General features: G+C 42.4%; 1 protein-coding gene and 1 long non-coding RNA gene across 3 annotated transcripts in view; both read left to right on the top strand.

Moving 5' to 3' along the window:
- The first annotated feature begins 1,646 nt into the window (after nucleotides 1-1,646).
- Nucleotides 1,647-15,222, top strand: si:dkeyp-69b9.3 (myocardin). Of its 2 annotated transcripts, none has more exons than XM_018682627.2 (16): nucleotides 1,647-1,964; nucleotides 2,900-3,056; nucleotides 5,937-5,990; nucleotides 7,043-7,098; nucleotides 7,603-7,669; nucleotides 8,475-8,600; nucleotides 8,735-8,928; nucleotides 9,122-9,262; nucleotides 9,922-10,087; nucleotides 10,214-10,385; nucleotides 10,504-10,648; nucleotides 10,782-11,369; nucleotides 11,461-11,559; nucleotides 11,720-11,857; nucleotides 11,947-12,001; nucleotides 12,138-15,222. In XM_018682627.2, exons 2-16 carry the CDS (start codon nucleotides 3,002-3,004, stop codon nucleotides 12,515-12,517), a joined length of 2,436 nt encoding a protein of 811 aa, XP_018538143.1. In that variant the 5' UTR covers nucleotides 1,647-1,964; nucleotides 2,900-3,001; the 3' UTR covers nucleotides 12,518-15,222. The 2 variants fall into 2 exon arrangements, with proteins under 2 accessions (XP_018538143.1, XP_018538141.1); XM_018682625.2 differs by having other exon boundaries at nucleotides 12,096-15,222.
- Nucleotides 15,223-15,598: 376 nt separating this feature from the next.
- LOC127143331 (uncharacterized) overlaps nucleotides 15,599-23,395 on the top strand; it is a 17,467-nt gene continuing 9,670 nt past the window's right edge. The window contains exons 1-2 of the long non-coding RNA XR_007814648.1: nucleotides 15,599-16,021; nucleotides 20,514-20,602. This is a non-coding gene — a long non-coding RNA (uncharacterized LOC127143331). The remainder of the gene's footprint in view (nucleotides 16,022-20,513; nucleotides 20,603-23,395) is intronic.

Here is a 23,395-nt window from a genome sequence, read left to right as displayed (position 1 = left end):
CAAAGTCCTATATGAAAAGAAGACTGAGCCCAGAATTACACAGAGAAATATGATATTTCACCAGGGAAAGGTTAACAGCGTGCAAGCCTCAGACACAGAGCAGGATTAACACTATGGAGTCTGTGTGTGAGAGAGAGAGAGAGAGAAAGAGAGAGTGGGTGGGAGAGAAAGAAGGAGGGTAACAGGTGTTAATCAGAAAGGGAGTCCCGGCTATAGAGGAGAGGGTGTAGCTGTGGTGGGGAACCAGAGGAAAAAAGCAATTACATCACCTTTCCTACAATAATGTGGCATGCTGTTAGTGCAGTCAGTGTTTTTATATATATATATATATATATATATATATATATATATATATGTGTGTGTGTGTGTGTGTGTGTGTGTGTGTGTGTTATGTGTGTGCGAAATGCATTTACAGGGCATGAGAGGAAAAGCTGTCAAAGGTGAGATTTTATAATGATGAAAAACACAGACGCACTGTGCAAATTGCACCTGAAAGAGCGGTCTGTCTATAACCACGTATTAAATTAAGGTTCCCATTCATTTTGTGTCCCATTAGTTGTTCCATTTTGTTCCATGGCAACCGTAATTGGCCCATGCAGTGCTATCTCTGCTCCATGTTCTCTGATTAGAGGATCTCGACGTCAGACTCTTTCTTTCGACATCAGATAAAATGGCAGCGACCCCCCCCCTCCGCTTCCCTATCGGCTCTGTCTCTTCCTGTCCCCGTCGTAAAGACTTCCCTCCTGTGTTGCGCCCTCCCTTCCTCTCCAACTATTTTGCTGCCTCCTCTGCCTCACCCTCACCCTCTCTGTGTCTCCCCCCTTTCTATGACCTGCTGAACCAGCACACACTGGCCTGTCTGTCAAATCGACAGAACAGGTGCTCCATCTACAACCTCACTTCCCCCACTCCCCCCCCACACACACACCCTCTGTAGCCCAAAGGCACAAACATGCACACACACACACACACACACACACACACATACAAGGCACATGTATGAGAGCATGCACCCATAGGCAAACACTCCATGTTCACCCAGGTTGTTCCAGGAGCTTGAACATGGAGGTGAAACTCGGGTGATTTCGCCTGGCACCGGTGCTGATATATACTGTAAACTTTATGCTGACGGACACTGACTTACTGACCTGTGACTCTCTATGGTGTCACACACCCTCGCGTGCTCACACACACACACGCATTTGTGCACGCAAACACTAGCTACTAAATCACTTTAAGAGGGTGACCCAAAGGTGTCTTGACAGGAGCATATGAGCCTGCAGTCCTGCTGCAGTACATGATTTGATGTGAGTCCAAAACACTCCCGGGCTTTTTCTCGCTGCCTTGTAATAAACCATCTCTTTATCCTGCCTTCACTTTTCTATCCATCACATTATGTGGCAGCTCAGCCTGCTAACGTTAGGGAACTGTGCTAACTTCATCCGAGAGTCTACTTTTGACAAAGTCATGTGCAAACAAACACAAAAGTGCCTATTGTTTGAATCTTTCCCCTCAATCAATCAGTCAGTAGTTGTCAGGGGGATAGTGACTGCCTGCTGTAGGGGAGGGGAAGGAAGAGGGGGGAGATGAGGCCACAGAGGGGGGAGGGGTAAAGTTTGACAGTCGCTCACAGTTGGCACCAAGGATCCAGGATGCTTTGGGGCGGACGGGGGAGAGGGGCAGAGAGTGCGAGAGAGAGGTAGAGAGGGTGAGTTTCTATCGTGAGGGGAACGGAGGAACCACAGATCCTTTCTCTCCTCCTAGGAACAAAAAAAAAGAACTGAGAAGTGTGGAAAAGGGGCAAAAGAAAAAAAAGGATATGAAAAGAACATGAAAGAAAGAAATCGTCATTAAACGCACTACGAAGTTCTTTCTTTCCCTCTCTTTCTCCATCTCGCACCTCTCTCAATTTAATCTTAAATCCACTCCAATTTCCCCCGAGGGACTCAATTCTCTCTTTTCCTGTAAGTATTCTCTTTCATTCTCTTGCTTTTATTCTCAGTGTTTTCAGTGCCTTCTTGTGCCTCAGTGCCCTCAGTGTGAAATAATGCCTGCGCCAGACAAGAAATCTCAATCAGTTGCTTGTTATTTGATTGCATTAATGAGTGAGTGGCCTCCTTTTGGACTCATATTGTAAATAAGTGAGGTGCAAGTATTTATGGGATTGGGAATAGGAAGAGCACTGTGGTCATTTAGTATGCATCACCTCAGCTATTCTGAAGCACGTGTATGGTTTTGGATGTGTGTGTTTGTCCATTCCCTTCAAACAGCCTTCCTCTGGGTGTTCTGTGGCTGGCTGGTTCAAATCAATATTGTTAATAGGTTGTGTGTGTGCACTAATGCAGCTTATGTAGATTCCCAGCTCTCTCTATTTGAGAGGCAGCTCCTCTTCTTTTTAGTGCACGACACATTTGTGCTCCTGCTGTCACAGTGCAAATGCATGGTGCGATGCTGTAGGTGTTGCGAGTTCATGTTTGTCCGTCACAATCAGTGTCCTCCAGCTCTGACGTCTGAGAATCTGCTGGGGCTTCTGTCTCCGTCACTCACGCAGAGGCTCGACTCTCCGCTCCCTCTCCTTCCTCTGGCTCCTCGATCAGTCGCTCTAAAAGCCTCCTTGTCTGTTTAATTCTCTGTGTCGTTAGTTCTGTCTCTGTGGGTGGGCCTGTGTGACTCTCTGTGTGATTATGACAGGCTGTCTATAGGGAGGCCTGCTGTTGCCAGAGCAGCTCACCGCAGTGTTCAGTCTGCCTGTAGGTCTGAGAAGCTTTGCGTCTCTATTTCCCCCTCAGTCTATCTCCGCTGTGCTTTGTGTGCCTCTATCAATATCGGTTTGTGTCTATCAGTGGATTAACAAGCATCTGTCTCGCTCACTCTCCTGCTTCCTCTGCATTCCCAACAGCGAGAGACAGAAGGAGAGGGGGTCCATTCCTCCTGGTAGAGTGACACCAGGAATTTCCTCCTTTCTCTCTGCTCTACTCCCCCTGGTGCCCTCCCCTCAACCATGACACTGCTGGCCTCCGAGAGGTCGCTTCTCATCCGGAACAAGTTCCGCTCAGGTGAGGATCCTGGAGACTCAACTCGTGCCAATTAAAGGGGGGAAGGATTTATTTTCCCACAGCAACGGCTTTACATTTCAGGCATAATTGGCAACATTAGCATCAATATGTAGAGGTGAAGTGTTTGTGAAGGTTATTGGCTAGTCAGTCATGTTGTCTATTGTGTGGTCAATAGAGTGAAGCTATTGATCATGGTGAATGGATTTAGTGATATATACCCACAGGCAGAGATGTCCTGAAATGACGTGAAGGTGGCTGAGACTTCTGTATGTTACTGTGTGACACTTTTACCAAGACATAGGCTGGTTTGTTGATCCATGTGGTAAAACAGACAGAGGCCCTTCACCTGAAGAGTACATCTAATGAACAGCCCCTATAATATATATAAAAAAATCATGTTGAAGTAACAATCAGAGGTAAAGTTTGGTAAAACAAATCCTGTTATTTTTGTATTTGGAATTTCAAGGTGCTATATTTAAGTTTTTGCTATTGCTACATAGTCAACGATAGTATTAACAGCTGTTTACCTACCAATCCAGAGGAAGTGTTGCAAGCTCAGCATCAAACTTCATTCATTCACCAAGAGCTGTCTCCAGCAGTGGTAAGCTACAGTGCATTGTAATACCACTTTGCAATGGTGAGGTGCTGTAGCGTCCAGTCTGCCCTCAGTTCAACATTAGAGGATGAAGAAGAAGGTGTATTCTAACCTCTTGTAAACGCAACAATGGCTGAAGCTCTTGGTGAGTAAAAAGATGTTAATGCTAACGTTTGCTATTTAGCGATAGCAAAAACACACACGTAGCACTTAAAACAATGAAAAACTCACATAATCTGCTTTACTCTGAACGTTAGCTGTAGTTTAATTAGATTGACTGTCCTGATTAGTGCACACATTATTAGCTCCTATCCACTTCAGACCAGCAAAAAAAAAAAAAAAAAAAAAAAAATTAAGGATGAAAACAGAAAACTCTCAGAAAGTGTTCTTTTTGAAGAAAATAATGTGTTCACATAGGACCCCATCACTCATCCCAAGAAGATGATGGAGGGCCTTTTTTCAGGGCCTTTAAATCAAATCAGAGAAATAAAGCTCTGGTTTGTTTTTAGATTACTATTTCATTCCAGCTAACATTTGAGAATAATTGCAGGCTATTTGTGGATTATGTTTGAAACTTTAAAGTATTTTGCATGTGTATGTGCATCTAAAATTTGAGAATTAAATTCCCACAGAAAAATATAACTGTCATTGAAGGTGATGGGACTGATGATAACTGACCCACAGTCTGTAAGTAGATGGCAATTATTGAGGAAATGGATCAAAAACCAGCTGAAGCTAATTCTAAATGATATCACTGAGTTGTACTAATTCAAAATATTACTCTACTGAGTGGCTACAACTTTAGGATACAACCACTATTCTGTGACAAACAGCAATGAACAGCCTGTCCCATCACTGCATAATGCAAGTTTCCCTACAAGTTGTAGCAGCTCCTGTTTACTGTGTTCCCAGGCAGCTGTTGCAAACGGCTGGTAAAATAGACAGGCGAGGGAATGACATAGAGTCAGTCCCCTAGGTGAACAAACACCTGCTGGAAAACGTGATTCTTTAGGGCAGCTGCTCTGTTTGGAGTCATGTATGTACATAGCTGAGCATGACGAAAACAGTACATGAAAATGACGTTTGGATATTGTCATGTATAATATTAGTGTTTGAGTTTTTATTCATTATTAAATTATTAACAATTTAAAAACCTCTACGAGTTATAATTCTTGTGTTAAAGCAATGATTCCCAACCTTTACTGTTTGTGACCCTTTAAAATAAAATGCCTGCTTGTGACCCCTCATCACAGCTTTTATGTGTTTTAAGAGCTGTGAGACATTCAGCTAAAGAATCCCTGTATAATTGTTGAATTTGAATTATTTTAAGGAGTCATTATTTTACAAGAAAATTGCAGAAAAGGAAAATTATTTGGTTAAAAAACAAACAAACTCCTAAACAGTGTCCCTCATGTTTATCTTGGGACTGATCCCGTGCTTGAAAACCTCCATGTTATGTAATGTAATTGAAAGTGGAGTTAAAGAGTTGCATTTGGACTTCAGTTCAAATATAAAATAGTTTACTGATAAACACACACACACCCCAAAATCAAACTGAAACTCCACCCTGACAAGCACTGCTTCTCTAATTTGCTACACAGAGCGTAGTGTGTAAATCTGCTTTAATTCCAGATTTCTAAGATGTTAAACTTTTGTTTTGAGTTGTCCAAGAGGCAGGAAAGGAGGAAGAGTACTGTTAGCAGTGCAAATGAGGATGACGTGAGGAGTAGGGGATGTATGAGAGGCTTGTGGAGAGAGTGGGACAGCTGAAGGGGGGGATGGGACCAACAGAAATAGACATACTGAGAGATAAATAGTTGCTGCCCTCAACCCCCCATGCAGTCCTCCCCTCCCCTCCCCTCGTCAGGTCTCTCAGGTCTCAAAACTCACCGAAATCTATCATGGGGAGAAGCATTCGGTGTAATGGGCCCAGCCCTACCCTGCTTCGCCTGTTTGTGTGTGTGCTGAATGTTAATGTGTGTGTGTGTGCATATGTGTGGTGTGTAGAGGTGTGCACAGGCATGCAAGAAGATACACAATCTACAAGCACTGCAAAGTCATGGGGTAATATAAGTTCCAAGGTGGTATCATTTAACAGGGACCGTGCTGTCCTGCATAGCTCAACTCTTACCTTTCGACGTCAGCATGATTTCTTTCCTGAGATTATTTGTCCTTTAAATAGAAAGAAAAAAAAATCAAACTAACTTACTGTTCCATCAGTGTGACTTGTAATGTTTCATCATTTTTTAAACACAGCCAGCTCAACCTCTGTTCTTGTCTTTCAGTCCTGCAGCTGAGGATTCAGAACCGAAGGCAGAGTGAAATCAATGCAGACCCTGGTTAGTCTATGTGTATCATTAACATTGTGATTGATCCATCTACACTATGACTGCAGGTTGGATTTCATATTAATGATCTTCAAGTCACCTCTTTCAATGAAAAATGATTGCCTATTGATTACTCAATGTTTGTGCAGGTTTTACCATATTGACCTGCTCTTACCTTCCTTTCATTTCACTTTTGGAGTGTATTTTTGTGTTTAATCATAAGCTGTACAAGAATCTATTTTAATTTAATATATAGGTAGATTTTGTTAAATTTAACTCTATATCAAGCTGAATAATGCCAGCAATGTCAATAAGTGAGATAGAATTAGAATAACTTTTATGCCAAGAACATGATGCAGAATTTGCATAATGAATCAGTGCAAGCAATAACTTAACAGATGTGCATGATATGCAAAATGTGCATTATGCCACATTAATAAGTGCAGCAGCTTTCAGGAATGGAGAGATGCAGTATTAAAAACCTTGCATCTTTTAATTGTAATGAAGTTGGAAATGCAGTTAATATGCAGGGGTTGTGTCAGTTTGGATACAATATGAGTGTAAATATGTCGAGATAACATATGTGCATGAATAGCAATATGCACTTAATGCCAGTCATTATCTGAAGATATGTGTGTAAACAAATTGTGCCATAAGCACAAAATGCTAATAAATTCCACTAGATCTGTGCAAACATTGTTACACACTGTAGCTCAGAGTGTAGAAATACACACACCAATCCCAGGTACTTTGTTGAGAGGCAGAGCACCTTGCCTCAGTTCCCCCCTGTCTGAGGCTGAGGCAGGTTGCGCAAGGAGCACTGCACATTCTGATACCTGCCAACACAAAAGCGTGTCTGAGATGCTCCATGCTGTAACTTGGAGGGATGAGCTGAAGGCTGAAAGAGCTTTGTTGATGCACCGGTTCACCTGAGTTGCTCCTACACTAGACTAGCACTCTCTAAAGAAATACCAAAATGAGGGTTTAGATTTTTTTTTTTTTTTTTAAGTCTGCAGTGTGTGTTGTCATTTTATTTTATAACTACATCTCTTCTGTCTCCATAGGGCTGAAATCTACGAGTCCCCCTCAAAAGGCAGAGAAAGACCAGAGTGAAGCTCTGGTGAGTTGCATCCTATTTCTCAACAGCATGACATTTCACACCATAGATCAAATACTGACTTTGATGCAGTAAGAGCCAAGCTGCCACGTAAAACATGTTCTCCTCTACATGTCATATGTTTTTTAAAAATTTATATTCACTTCTATTGTTGATTATATTTTATAGAACAGAATGAGACCAACCTTTGGTTTACCTGTATTACTGTGATATTTTTGTAAGTTCGTACGAAATGATTTTAGGAATGACTAGTTTATGTCAGTGCTGCTTCCACCACTGAATGGTTGTTCTGGATCTGGAATGGTGTTCTCCTCTTCAACTAGAAAGCAGTGCAGGCTCAAACCTCTATTTTAAAGACCTTGCAAAGATTTTGGGGGAAACATAAATCTGTATTTCATTAGGCTACATTGGCCTCAAAGCACAGTTTTATTTAACTTTCCCCTGAATGACCTGCTTTGAAATCTCTGGGCCCTGGCTGTTGGTTTGACCTGCTGTCTCCTAATGCAGCGTCTAACTGATGATGGTGCCACTCAGAAGTTGCCCCCTAGTGGTCTGAACGCTGAAACTGCACAAGGTGATGCCTGTTCTACAGTCACGTTACTCGTTTCCTTCCTTTTTGTACCCTGTATGCTCCCAAAAAGCACTGTGTAGTAACACGCATTACCCCCATCTCTCTCTTTCTTCTTTCTGTCTTTGTTTCATTGTGTCTGTTCTGATTTGCACTCCCTGTTGTACAGTAGTTGTGTGAGGACGGGAAGTGTGTAAATCTGGCTATGGGCTCGGCGTTTCATCAGCTGTCAGTTAAATAGAAATGTGACCTTGTTGCACACTGTAACTCTGCTTTTTAAGCAGCCTGCAAACATATCAGTGATTGACAGCTCATGATAAACCCGCCCATCCAGGGATCAGAGTCATCTTCCTCTGCTAGTACTGACATCTCTCTCTCTCATCTCTCTTCCTCTCTTTATCTCTCCTCCTCCTCTCGACAGCCTCTAACCTCTACTTTTAATTTGAAAAGACTGTTATTTTAATATCTGGCTTTTCAAACTGTCTGATTTCCTAAACAGTCCCTTTCTGCCCTTTTAAAAATGTTGTGTGAATGTGTGTATGTGTGTGACTGTGACTGTGACTTCCAGGGGAATATATCTCCCTATGGGCAGGAGTGTTTACTATTTTTTGATGCCTCTGCTGGTTTGATTTGGGACTGATCGCCTGTGGCAACACTGTTGTGCATGCTCACATCACATATGTTCTGAAATCCTGTTGCTTCTCTCTCTCTCTCTTCAATCTATTCACCCTCTGTCTTTCTGCTGATCTCCCATCTGTCCCCTTCTCTCTACTTATCTGCACCATTCCTTCCTCTTTTCTCCCACCCATAGAGAGGACTGCGTGCGGCGCCCAGAGGCAAAAGAAGGCTCGCCAGGCGCAGGACCTCACTGAGAGGATCCAGCGCCCGCCTGGACCTGTGGAGCAACCGCACAAACACACACTGCCCCTGGAGAACCGTGAGTCAACATCGCATACGCATGCACCGGCACACACAGACAGAGTCACACACATTTTGATTTTTTTTATTTCCCCACCCAATCTCCTCTACTCCTGTTTTGACCTTACCTCCTTTCACTTTTCATTTCCTCAGGTCCTGCCTCTTTCCCTCTGTCCACTGATGTCTTCGAAGATGACATCTCCTCCTGCTCCTCCTCGCCCAACGAGCAACATGGCGTTCACCAATCACCGGCCTTCTCTTCGCTGTCAGGGCTGTCAGGTGACCAATTAATGAGTGACTTCTCTGCTGTGGGCCCGCCCCTTAACCACAGCCCCAGTCATGCTCAGGTGAGGAAACCATGCTGAGATTTAGCTTGATTAAGACTCGTCTATTGCACCGCGTTAGATGTACCAAGACAGTCTGATGAATTAATTCCCACCAATAACCTCTGATAGACACATTAAAGTAAATATTAACGGACTGATGAGTTTATAAATAGCCTTGTATGTCAACTCTGATAATCTGATATTCTGCCTTCAGCCTGGTTTGGCGTTGCTCCCGGCAACCGAGGGCATCAGACAACCTATGAGTGTAACGCTGGGTGAATCAAACACCATGGCAACAACTGGGAGACCAAATGGGATGTATCTGACCTCTCAGACCACACCCCTGCTGCCAAAGGTAATATGGGGTTAGTGCATGTTAATGCTGTCACATAAAAAAGAAAAAACCCTTTGCTCTCTGTTTGGCTTTCACATTTTGGCTCATTTAAATTTTATTTAAAGGATTAAGGATTTTTTGCTTTGAATATTTTTATGACTCCTCACAATAAAATAATAATGACCAGAATGCAGAAAGATAAGTGTGGTAATTTGACATTTTCATCCAGAAAAATCAGCATTTCAGTTGTGAATTCACTTGATATGCTGACAGGTATGCAACATAAAAGATATAAGAGCACTGCAGAGGTCTTTAACCTAACAGGATGGTCACTCCTCTGTTTTGTCAAACACGATGCTCTGCTGTAAGCTGCTCTGCATTCATTACTGTCACTTTGCACTTGTGGGTTAGCTCAGTATTTGCCCTTTAGGTTAACGCATTCACACACAAGCAGCATGCCTGTATGTCAGAACCGGCATACGCTGTCATCTGGAGTTTTGCAAGGCATTTGTACATCTCATGAAGCAGTTTGACCTTGACATGGGGCAAATACTGTCAAACAACTTGAAACGACTTGACATTTTCTCTGTGATATTTTGTACACTGCTCTTGAAATTACTCGCTAGAACCGTAGTATGGTTACAGTTAAAGGAGGTGTGGGCTATTATGTGTCTGTACAGACAGCTCGGCCTCCCAGCCCTACCTGCTCCTCCTCTCTGCCCTCCTCCCTAAACTTCAACCACCTCCCCCGCCCACGGAAACCGAGGGACACCAAACCCAAGATGAGAAAACTCAAGTATCACCAGTACATTCCTCCGGACCAGAGAGGAGGGACTGGGACTGGAGGTACCAGTTGGATGCTTAATTCTTCTACATTTACTTTATATATTGTTTTCATTGTTTCATTCATTGCTCCTATTGTTACATTTTTTAAAATCAAACCTGATTTTTTTTTTTTTTTTTTTTTTACAGGGGGAGGAGCAAAACAGAAGAGCCCAACCCCTACCCAGTCTTTAGACCCAGCCTATTCCCATCTCCTGAAGCAGCAGCAGGTCTTCCTCCAGCTTCAAATCCTCCAGAACCAGCAGCAGCAGCAACAGCAACAACAACAACAACAACAGCAACAGTTCACTGTTATACCCAGGTATACATACTGTGTAGTTCCCTGTCGATAGTACTGGGAAATTCAAACTGAGCGAACTACACAACAAGAAATTAGTCCAGATGGTTTGTGTGAGTTAGTGCTTCTGTCATTCCTTCAGTGGAGATCACAGTGATCTTGTGAAGTCCTCTGGAGCCATGCCCCTGAACCTCCAACCTGTTCCTGCCACAACAAACCACACCCCCATGGACACCAACTCCACGCCCAAACCTGAGCTTCTCCCTGCGAATCTTGTTGATCTAACAGTAAGAAATGCACATCTATCACACAAGAGTGGCTCTGAGAGGCGTAAAAATATCAGAGAACCAATTCCATGAACCATGATTAAGAGAAATACTGTCCTTTGCCCTTCCACCCCCACCCTTCCCCACTCCTCAGGTGTCAGAGTTGCGGCAGCAGCTGCGTAAGCGTGGCCTCCCCGTCTCTGGTACCAAGCCTGCCCTGTTGCAGCGTCTCCGCCCCTTCCAGCTTCCCCACGCTTGCACCACCCCTGCTCCCCTCTGCCAGCTGGGCACCAGCCTGGAGCCCCTCACCCCCTGCCCCCCTCTGCCGCCCAGCCAGAGCCCTGGCTCAAGCTCCAGCTCTGGACCGGATTCGCCCAGCAGCAGCCCGAACCAACAGCTCTACATCCAGGACAGGGGAATTCCTAATGGGATTCTCAGTGACAGTCCAAATGGAATTCTGAACGCTGTCCCAAATAGGTTCGCAAATGCTGCGTCCGTCAGCTTGGTGGGTGACCAGTGCGGTCTTACCAACGCCGTCTTCCTGGCTCCTGCCAGCACTGCCTCAGGAACTCCCAGTCCCAGTCTACCCATGTCGTCCTCTTCGCCCCTGCAGTGTGGCGCTCCCTGGAGACCTGAGAATGAGCAGCAGCAGCAACAGCAGCAGGAGCTGGGTGTGGAGCTGGAGATGAGAGAGAGGATAAGGAGCAGGCCCAGGGATCGCTCCACTAACGCTGCCAATGAGGTGAGGACAAACAGGGTTGGATGTGTTGAAGAACTTTGTATTTATTGGAGTTAGAATTACACTCATTAATACCTTTTTACAATTCCTCTAGTCTTGTGAAGGATCCCTTCATCCTTTCCTGCAACAGGATTCAGGATGCTCTAGGGGGAAGCCAGAAACAGATGCACAGACAGAGGTGTTGTTTACACAGGTGAACACACAAATCAATACACACATTTCTTGTAAAATCACATGTAGATGACTTTTTTCAAGGGCACACTGCAAAGCCATCAGTATAGGAAAACTGCTCAAACATGCGAGCATACTCTCATCACCACCTGTCATCTAATTTACCCCTGCTCTCTAATCAGGTGTTTTGCTGCCAACCGTGTGATGTGATTGGCCAGGACTTTGAGCTGCCAGTGCAGATTACAGCAAGTCCTGTGCAGACCTTGCCTGGTGTTCGCAGTTTGGAGGAAGAACTACAGGAGGCGATCCAGAAAGCACAGGTCAGCGTCAGTAGCTAAATAGGAAGAGATCACTAACAGTTTCTTTTGCACAGTGGGAATACAGTTTTTTCCCTTCATTTTGGCCACAGATGGACCCTCGGCAGTCCATAGATGACATTCTGGATGAGCCTATTACTTGTGTTGGTGCGTTTCCCCTAATTAATAAAGAATACAGCTTAAATGGCACTCATATACTGTATCTTTCAGGATCTAATCCTTTTTACTACCTCTTTTCTAGGCTCTGTCAATGTTTCTGATCATAAATCCCCTGTCCACTCAGCCCCCGGCCCTTCACCTCCTCCTCCTCAAGCCGATCAGTCCCAGGCACCACAGCACACCAGGGATGACAGCTTCCTGCCCTCGCCCCTTTGCTCCTCTCTCTTGCTAGAGCTTCCTCCATCTCCTGCTGTAATAAACCCCAACCAGGTTGTCCCAGCTCCTCCCCCACCTCCCATCTGTACCTCCCCACTGCCGTCCACCGGGAAATCGCGGAAACGCCGTGCTCCAACGCCGTTTGACGCTGCAGACTGGTTGGAGACGCTGACATCTGGCCTACGCCCTCTCACTCCACCGACAGCTCCCTTTGTTGAGTCAGATTTCAGTCTGGATTCAGATCTGAATGTCAATCGAGTGTTGGATCTGATGATAGAGCAGTGGTGAGGAATCGTGTGCACATATCTGTTTGTAACCCCTTTGTATGTACAGTAGGTGAGCGTTGTAATTTTTGACTGTTATGAATGGGGAAAGCTGTATGCATCCCACTGAGGGCACAAGATTGTGAATAGAGGCCTCCGTCCATTCATCCAATCACCCATCCATCCATCCATCCATCCATCATTGATAGGCTGTCAGAATCTCTGGCTCCACGCAATGTCGAGAGCTTGATTCATTGCAGCCATCAGATCAAACATAGCTTTGATGGGCAACGAGAGCACAAACACATGCACGCACATGCAACCTACGCATGCGTAGACACTGCAAAGCGCTGTTTAAAAGCACTTGGGTTCAGCCAGAAATGCAAACAAGCAACACATCTGTGGATTGACACACTCCGCTGCACAATGTTTGCAGTGCAAAACAAAAGAAAACCTGGTGGCATATTAATTTCAACATGCTTCCTGGCTGCACTGGGAGAGTGTTGTTTCTGACTTATCTCCAAAACCCGTTGTCGGATTGGGTTGAGTGTGGCCCCTGGTGTCGACTCAGTCATTGAGTCCTAGCCATTCATAAAGCCCATTTAGAGCGTGTAAAAAGTCAGACAGAGCACACAGCTTGTGTGTGGCTCCAGACCTTAACCCTGGTGCCAGACACACAGTCGGCATGCAGAGAGAGAAAACTGGCAGAAGCTACAAACAAGCAATGTGTGTGTGTGCATGTGTTTGTGTAAATATGCAAGCTTGTGTGTGTGTGTGTATGTATGTTAAGTATGTGTGTGTTCAATATGTCTGACTATGTGCGACTGTGCACACAAGGCTGCTTTTGTTTGTATGTGTTGACGCACAAATGCTTCCATGTATATTTATCAGCATTAATGCCAAATGCACTTGTAGCTGTGTGTTTGCTTAAGCCTGTTTGCGTGTGGTATGATTGATCTGCGAGAGGACACGTGTGAAAAGACACAGAGAAGAGGTGGAGGATTTCTGTGTCCATGCTTCAAGACCAGACATTTCACTGTAGTCTCACTGCCAGCAGGCAGTAACTCCAGTGTAGTTATCCAGTGTAATCATCAGCACAATCACATTACCGTGTTCAAGTCACCGTTCTCCAGGAGAGCAATCAGGCAACCACCCCTCAAATAGTCCCCATACAAATGCACCAATCAGACAAGTGAGAGTTTCCTCATTGCTTTCTAAAAACAGGTGGTCATTTTGTTCCCTGATTAACCCCCAACAGTGTCTGGCCCGCTGCTCAGCGCTTACCCTGCTACTTGCAAAGCCAGATTTAGCACAATTTATAACCCAACACCAAGTCCACACCTGTTCACTTAGTGTAAATTAATTCCACAAATGTATTATTTGACATTGTTAAATCTTTGCTGTACATTTCAATACACAAAATGACCATCTCTATTAAGAGAAAATGCACTGTAGAAGTAGCACAAAATATGTTTGGAGAATATGTAACGTGTCACATGACCAGAGGTGAGCTTGTCAGTTGAAGCTGATACAGTGCCGCACATTTTCTTAATGGTGACAATGATCTTGCTTTTATATTCTACATGATTTACTGGTCATGCAGGAATGGGTACATTATTTGTTTGCATAATACACGGTCAGTGAGTTATGTCCATTCTCACCTCCACTTAACATAATGACTTCAATGGAAAAAAATCTGACAGGGGTTAGCTGCCATTAACCTCTGCTGTTCTAGATAAATGTAATTTAGATACGAGATCTCATCTACATAAAATTATATTCTGCCCATAATTGGCTGACTGTCCCATCAATCATTTTGGAGAGCTGTGATTGGCTTATTCATATCTGCAACATTTCTATCATTTGATTACTAACTGGAGGTCCTTTTGTATGACCACATTATTTTAAAAGAAAGTGTTTTGTCCCCTTCTGTGTCTCCAAAATATTGTGTTAAAATGAAAAGTAAAGTGCTGAGCGCAATATGATTTGTGTAAAGGCCACAGAAACTGGCAGGTCTGAGGTCATGCCATAGTATGTTAATGTCATGTTTGCTGCCGGCCTGTTTCTTGTTCTGATGATAAACCAGTGTCTTACTAAGCGAGACAACCACGGTGAATTATTGAAAGAAGATAGCTGTGTCGGCAAATCTTCAGCACAGTATCACAGCTTTATGTTGAAGCAGTTCTTGTACAGCTTTCACCACAGAGACTATGAAAAATGCAGTAAAATGTGAATGGATGGCTATGATAATCATAGCGATCAATAAACATTGTCTACTGCATAAAAAAAAAAAGAAAATTGATTGGCAGGAGAGTAAGATGCTACCTCCTGTGACTTCCAGTGCTTTAGGGCCTACACCAGTGTTTTCCTTGTTTCTCATTTAATTTCCGAACACTGGTACAGAGTCTCCTGGAAAACCCCTGAGACAGTTTCACAGGCTCGACTGAGCCCAGGTTTAATACTTCTGCTCTAAACTGGGTTTGAATCTGACCTGATCCATATTTGAAGCTGGTAAGGACAGACGTCTGCTGGAAACACTGGGGTGTTTCAGGTAACCCAGACTCTGTTGGCCACCTCTGCTGCTATAAATGCCTTATTGTGAAATGTCAGACAATGTAAAATCTGTTTGCTTTTATTTATTATGTAACTTATTCATGCAAAAGATATCAACCTCTGTCCAAAATGTATTTAAGAGCATTAAAAAAAATTAAAGTCTTAATAGATTTCCTATGTGGTTCCTCTTTGTTTCTTTTATCCATGCTAAGTGAGCAAACAGCTAATTGCTGTAAAATGGCACGTTGAAAGGATTAACGAGTAAACTGTTTTATGAAGGAAGAATTACTGATTGCTTATATATTTCACAGGAAACTGTCCCAAATTATGTCTTATCAAATATTGATGATCACAAAGTAAATTAAAAATTCATTTGTACCAATATGCTGATTAAATATCCATGAAACAGCACTAATATCCACATAGTTTGATTGTTAAAAAAAAGGAACAAGAACAATCACACCAATACCATTTAATATCATTCATCCATCCAGCAATTAGCTGTACCCATTTATCCTAGAAGGTCCCCTATCTCAGCTGACAAGGCCAGTAGGCCAAGGCAGTGGATGACCAATCCAGGGTGTACTTCGAGACAGAAAACCGTTTCTACAAATATTCAAACCAAATGGTGATTTAGAGTCACCAGGTATCCTATCCCTACATGTCTTTGGACTGTGGCAGGAAACTTAGGCAGCGTAAAAACACAAATCCTCACAGAAAGGTCCCAGTCGTGCAGCAGATTCACAGCCTTTTTGGCTGAGCTAACTACAGCACCGCCATACCTGTGGGTCATAATGACTCCGATGTAGGTCGGCTACCGGGTTAGCATGCTAATTTCAGTAGAAGAATAAAAGCGATAGAAGGAGAAGCAAAACAGGAGTTAGTATTGGCGTTGCTCTCCACCGCTGGAGACAGCTCTCGGCGAGTAAAGGACTGAAGTTTGGTGCCGAACTCGCAACGGTTTTTTTCTAGACCGGTAAGTAAACAGCCGTTAATGCTAACGTTAGCTAAGTAGCATAGCAAAATTTTTGATTCAGTAGGCCTACCTTCAAGGCACAGGTGTGCTTGAAGCTTTCAAGGAAAATAGGGGGGTGGCTGTGGTACAAACTGTAACTGGTATCAGTGTCATGGCAGTCCATTTAATACAGCTGAGATATTTCAAATAATGCTAACTCATGTTAGCATTAGAGGAAAAGTCAGTAGGATTCATCCTGTGGAATCCATGAATTTCTGTACAAAACTGCAGCAACTCCTGACAAGCCATCCAAAGACAAAATGCTTCGCTGCTAAAACCAAAACTTGCTGGTGATGCTTCACTTAAAAAAATAAATAAATAAATCAGGGGGTCACTAAAGTCAGTAGTGTCAGTGCAGAATTTCAAGGCAGCCCATCTAACAGTTGTTAAAAAAAATCAGTCTGGACCAAAGTAGTGGATAAACTGACAGAGTTAGCTAATAAGTCATTACTGACTGTGCTGTTTTTCTTACGTGTGGTGATGTTAATGTATTCTGCATTTTACAATCCACTGTTTTTTCATTTGTCAGTATTCCTGCAAACTGCTTCTACTGTAAACTGCCTCTCCTAATGAATGGAGAGGCCTGGCTTAATGGATCCACATGAATCTGATGGATGAGTCAGGATGTTTTTCCTCTCTGATGTCTTGCCAAACAACTCATACTGCTCTGCAATGCAAGAACACGTCTTTGGAGAGTCTTTCCTTTTTTTCTACTTGATGACTTTATAGTTGTCTAAAGCAGATAAGATACTCTTACTGCAAATGAGCTATCTCTATAAAAGCAGGTGAGTTGATTAATTGATTGAGTGATCACAGACCAAGATGTGGTGTGAGGATCCATCTCCATTCCAATCAAAGGCAGGAATATAAAGATATAGCAGACAATTCATTTACAGCACAGGGAGATCTAAACCAGCCTGTGTGTTGGCTGTACGGCGAGCTAAAGCTGTGTATGTTGATAAGTTTAAGTCTACTTTACCTGCCTGAAGACCAGACACAAAGGGAAGAAATAAGATGAGACAATCTGCTCGCTTTGACTTATCCACCCAGGGGTGAGAGTGTGTTTTCACAGGGGTAATACTCCAAAGCTGTGACCAGGATGTAATGAGGGATTCTCTGTAATGGCCCCTCTAGCCGTTCCACATGACTTCCTCCTCGTACCCCCCTTGCAATAGCTGCTTCCTGTGCGATTTCATGGGAATTAAAGGGAGAAAGGTGTGTTTCATATGTAAAGCAGGTAGCTCTTGGAGAGACGTGAGCTGGTTTGTGTGGACTCCCTCCCTCCTTCCATCTCTCCCCCTCCTTTTTCCTCACACTCTCTCGTTTCGTCTCTTGGGTCGGGGTTGGGTTGGGTTGTTGGGGGTTGAGGGGGGGCTGGTTGAGGTAGGCTTTGATCACTGGCAGAAGGTCGCTATGGTTCGATTTCTGTGGCGCTCCTCTGAGAGGTTTGCTCTGCAATTATAAGCCATGTGAGCGAAAGCGCGGGGATGTTAATTTCTCAGCAGCTACTGTAGCCCGTGTGTCAGTTAGCCAGCAGCGAACAGTAATCACGTTTACAGTATGAGGCAGGAAAAAGGCATATGGTACCACACCAGCCAGTACTTGAAATGTAAAATCCATCAAATAATCTCTTTACTATTTAAGCTGTGCGGTTATAAGGGACCCAATAAAAGACTGCAAGAGCATGAGTCCCTGAACTTATGCCAACTACAGCCTTATACACTGTAGACTTATGTAAACCTGTAATAACTGATAATATAGTATTAGAATAATAAGCACCTTTTTAGTTGGATAACATATTAGCAAACAGTTGCCTATTTACACATCCAGCAGACCAACAAATACCAGTACAACATTCATATGCACTTTAGGTGCTTAATGCTACATAATGCTCGTTAGCTCGTAGCTGACTTTGACTGTTGTTTGGGGCAGCTAGCGTGCACTTGGTGTTTAAACTGAAAACAGGTGCCTGCAATGGCTGGAAGTGGTGCTGATGTTGGTGAGAGGGAACTAAAACAGTAAAGTTGCAGGATGGAAAAACAATGGAGCTGAACGTTGCAATATAGCTTTGTAGAGCTAAAGGGGACTGTAGCGTCAGATAATAATTTTCACATTACACATATATTGTTAATATGAAATTAGAAATTACAGCCTACATTACAGTACATTTTAGTCAGTCAAATCGTTTTCAGTAAATGTTCACAGATATAACATGTACATGTACAGAACTATTTATTATTTTCATTCTCTCAGTGGACATGCAGTTCACAGTCATTATGGTGGCAGATTTGCCATTAAAATATATAATAATTTTAAAGCAATGGGTCCTTGATTTCACAAAGAGGTAGACAAAGGCCACTCCTCATTTCTCGCTGGTTGAAATGATGACTATCATTAATGTATTTGTAGTTAGCTTAATTAGTTGTTTGAAATCTTCATGCCTGGCTGACTTGTTTTTAAATGAGAAAATGCATAAAATATGCACTTGATGGCTACATGTACAATACTGTGCTGAAAAACTGAGGAAGTTGTAAGCCAGCATTCTCCTTATGGCTAACAATCTATGTAGAAGACACATATTACACATAGTTCTTAGCTGTCAACACAGAGGTTAAGCTGGTAACGAGATTTATACTTTATTGGCTAAAAGCTCGTTTTACCCCAATTTTGCAGATTTTCCGACATCATGCCACCAACATGTTGCTCATAAACCAAACTAAACAAAAAAACATATATGCAGCTGTATTCTAGTAATTTAGATAATGCTATAATTATATTAAATGTCTACACATTGTGTCTGTAATAACACACTTTTCGATATTTAAGGCAGAAAGAAAAACAAAAACAGACAAAAGAAACCAAAGATACAGCACCAGAGCTGAACATATTCTTGGTTTCAGATTTTGATGTACACCTTTATTTCAGCAGCCGGTGTAGAGAAGGCATTTACAAACAGTGTTGTACGTTTCATATTGACCCCCAGACTGCTTCCCTGAGTCTATAGACAGAAAATAAAAACATCTGAATGTATCATTCCCTCATGGGACACAGAACATGAGGATTCAGTGAAACCACCAAAGAAATCTTGTTTTCTTCTGCAAAAACTGGTGAATTATTACTGCTGTTCTGCCCCAAGGAGGAAATATTTGAAATATTCAGATGTGATTCTCTGTTGTTCTCTCTGCCATTACAAAGTAGGAATAATAGTGTGGCAACAGTCAGATATCAGTAACTTACTGTACATAATTATAAAATTTGTACATAGTAATTTGTATTATTCATACAAGAAGAAGAATTGAGAGAAGATGTGGGTTAATTCATGATGATAAACTGCTTTTGTAAAGAGGCTGTTGTTGTGGAATGATTAATTATTGTTGTTATGTTCAGAATATCTAATTTCCTTGTACTTCTCTGTTCAACTGTATCTAACTGGTTCATTTACACCTCCTCATGAAATCTGTTATCACACAGTACAGACGACCAATATGGAACGTGCCCTTCAGCATTGCTAATCATGAAATTACGGCTGTGGGAATTTTACCTCCACACTGCGGTCTGACTCCTTCTGCACAAAACCACGTTTCTGTGCTGAAATCTTGCTAAGGGGACATACACAGAATATTTCAAAAGACATGGCAGGGTGCAGTTTTATCCTGTGAAGGAAGGATGCCCTGAAACTGTTTAAAGTAGCCTGCGTCTGTGTCTGTAACTAGAGGCTTCTACAGCTTTCCAGCGCTACCACACATCAAACTGCAGAGCTGGTTAAGCTGAGCAGAGCTGCTGCTCGTCTTTGTTTAAAACTGTGTGAGATGGGGAAGGCTAATTGGACTAATTAGCACCAAAACAAGGCTTGACTGAACAGTCTTTCTGTACCACAGATGTTTTGCCTCTTTTTAGTTTAAAAAAGATGCAGGAAGAAAAGAGCCTCATTTTCAAGGCTAACCCAGTGTGGCATTAATAGGCTCTGTGCAGTCACAAAACGGGTGGGTAGACATGCTTTTGATGTACTGGTGCTTTAACTGACCTTTGCCACAATAGCGGGAACCTCAACAGCTCCAGCCGAGCTTCTTGACAGTCAGTAGTTGAGCCACACTACCCTGTGGGATGAAAGTTTAACTAACTTTACCTTTTCTTGTCTGAATTGTATTTTTGGGGGGCTTACCCTAAAATAGAAATTTTCCCACTGTGATCCCGAGACCCTGAGACTTCATGAAGACTTCATGAAGACCATAGCACACTTTAATTTAGACCCATAAAGTTCAAGCAAATACAGCACATAAGAGCTTGAATGCTGTTTTATTTGTGTATGCGTTAAGTATGCTGAGCCTACTTCCTTATGTGATACATGTAATAAATTCAAGTGTTGTGCGTAACACTGCTCAGGATCTGTTTAGGAACATAAAGATCATCGAAAGATTTTGTGCCTAATTTTTTTTATCATTTGCTTCTGCAGTGCTTCGTATTTCAGCCCGAAATTACTCCTCCGTGCTGCTCACACATGCCTTGTACCAACCAAAAAAAAAGTAACCCAGAGGCTTTTTGGTAAGTATCCCTATCTTGGAAATCTCACTAGCATGCTGTAGACTTACCGTGGGATAAATATAGACAGTATTTTACATTATAGTGGTTTATTATAATATAAAAGACTAAAAAGCTTTCAAAGATTTTGTGCATATTTTAATATGAAATGTAGACATGTTGCTGCAAAAATGTCCTCTCTAGGACATTGCTTCAAGACCTCAATTATGCACAAGATAGAGCAATAGATCAATAGTATAGCAGAGTATGATAGAATCTCAATGCATCACTGTAGGGGTGTAACACAAAGCTACTATTTATTTGTTTATTTCAAGTATCTTTATTTGGATTTATACCAGAAGTGGATGGGATTTACTTTGGAAATCTGTGGAAATTGTTCATGCTGCTTAGGTCTCTGTTTTATGAACAGATAACCTGTAAGCCCACATAGTAATATAGTTAGCTAATGATATGCTCTTTTGGCAATAAAGCCAGGTTACTACTGTAACATTTGTAGCTTATATTGCAACGGATAAACACACAGTTTAAACTATCCCATCCAAATAATATATATATATCCTTTTAACATCCCACGTCTGTGTGATGTGAGATCATGTACTGACACGTAAATATGAAAATCTTGTCACATGACCAGCCATTTAAATTACTTGTTATAACTTAGGCTGTTTTAAGACTTGCGTTTCATATTACCTGAATAGTCCCACATCTCTTTAAATCTTTGCGAGAGAAGGTCAATGAACAGAATGGCAGAGGGATGAGTGACGTGATTGTTAAACTGAACAGTTTACGTAAGCCTCAGGGAGAAAAAAAAGGGCTCACAATTCATAGCTGTGTTAAGGTTAATGACCGTTGTCTTCAACACCAGATACAAATCAAATTTCTCAAAACCAGAACAAAACAAAATCTGAGGCAGGGACATTTTCATTTTGTTTCAGCAATGCTGACAGGAAGAAATATTACAGAATTATGATCATTCCTACACAAACGACCACTTTAGGACTGGATATCCTCAAAGGATGTTCTTCTTGTCAAGTTACTCTGCATAACAATGATGTTAATTTTAGAAACCTGGCCAGAAGTGCCAGTTTGGTTCAAATTGAAATCCAAATTTAATAATGTAGTTTTTTAATCTTTATAATAAGGAGCAGAGATCCAACAAAAATCATAAGAAATCTTTGTAAAGTCACATCAAAAATCCCATTAGGGAACATTCAGAACCAATTTTCCCATGGAGGGGTGTGTGTGTGTGTGTGTGTGTGTGTGTGTGTGTGTGTGTGTGTGTGTGAGTGAGAGAGAGAGAGAGAGAGAGAGAGAGGAGCTAGATGGCCCTCAGTAAATGGTGTGACACTTTAACAAATTATGCTACTCTGTAAATCATCAGCACTTGCTCCAATTTTTGTGAAAATTCAAGTGGCAAATGACATAAAATGGTATGATTGGTGATATTTTTTGTTTTAGGTTTTAGAGAAATGATCTGCTTATATTTTGTCAGAAGATTAGATCATTTTGTGTCCTGTCCTGTCTAATTTACTGTGTTGTCCTATTTGTTAATGAATGTCTAGCACCAGTAGCTGCTGTAGCTATTGTTTTGACAGTCCTGACATATCACATCTGTGAGTGAATTTAGCATAAGCAAACTTTTCTTTGCAATTTATCACACTTAATATGACTTCCAAGACATCTGATACATGTAATGAAAGATGCATAATGCAAATAACTGTATGACTGGACATCTGTGTGGACATTGTATGTGTGTCACTGTAATGTCACCATAACACCACTAATTGTTACAGTACATTTTTCATAGTTTTAAATACAATCTGACAGATTATTGACATGACAGAACATAAAGGATATTCTACTGTACATGTCACAGCAGCCAACTAATGGACTAATGGACTATACATGGACCTGTTCATACATGACAAGACATGAAATTCAACAGGACGGGACACCAAACAGGACACGACACAGAATGATGTGATCCCTGCTGTGCACTCTGTTAAACCTCCTGCGCCTGAACTGTACATTTGTCCCCTTGAGAGTTATTGTCTTGTAGAAGCAAGATTACAGCCAAATCAGATAAAACAAAGCCTGTGCCACAAGCAGTCTTCTGTGTGTATGTGTGTGTGTGTTTGAGCGAGCGTGTATCTACAGTACGTGTACCGGTGAAGGACACAGCTGAGTTCCAGCGTTGGATGTGTACTTGACTACACCGCTCACCGCTGCCTCTCTGCTGCTCCCCCGCTGGGTCTCTCCTGTACTTTTTAGCAACGATGTGCGTTTGAGGCCGAGTGTCAATGACAGCCCACCTCACACACGCTCTGCAGCGTAACATGGCCCAACCTTCCCCCCAGCTGATAGCATTGTAATGATGAAAAATAGATACTTGGGGTCTGTGTATGCCTGGCTGCTTGTATGAGTGTGTGCACATGTTTGCACGTTCGCTTGTGTATGAGCGTTGCATCCTCTATTAGTTTGCAGGGAAACAGGGTGCGTTGGTAGGTGTACACCCCATGGCCATGCTACATCCATGTTAATGAGGATATAAGGACTCCCATCCCTCCAAGGTCATACACACTGTAGGAGTACCATAGGGATTAACTACCCCCTGCATCCTTATTCCATATGCTCTGAATACGACAGTGTGTAGCCACAGATTAGATTGACCTCATAAGGGGTGGGTTTCTGTTTGTACAAATGCATATACATGTATACCATATCCCACCTGTGTGCTCAAGTTACACCAGTCTCTCACCCAGATAATGAGCAGTGCTGGTTAACATCTTAATTTTA

This window comes from Lates calcarifer, linkage group LG15 (assembly GCF_001640805.2).
Source record: "Lates calcarifer isolate ASB-BC8 linkage group LG15, TLL_Latcal_v3, whole genome shotgun sequence".
Lineage (NCBI taxonomy): Eukaryota > Metazoa > Chordata > Actinopteri > Centropomidae > Lates > Lates calcarifer.
Note: the sequence above shows the minus strand (reverse complement) of the source record. Positions and strands in the feature narration are given on the sequence as shown.

Coding starts and splice junctions, on each gene's coding strand:
- si:dkeyp-69b9.3 (XM_018682625.2), top strand. CDS start 3,002: ATGACACTGCTGGCCTCCGAGAGGTCGCTTCTCATCCGGAACAAGTTC. Junction 8,601..8,734: donor CACACTGCCCCTGGAGAACC/GTGAGTCAACAT, acceptor TCATTTCCTCAG/GTCCTGCCTCTTTCCCTCTG. Junction 10,649..10,781: donor CGAATCTTGTTGATCTAACA/GTAAGAAATGCA, acceptor CCCACTCCTCAG/GTGTCAGAGTTGCGGCAGCA.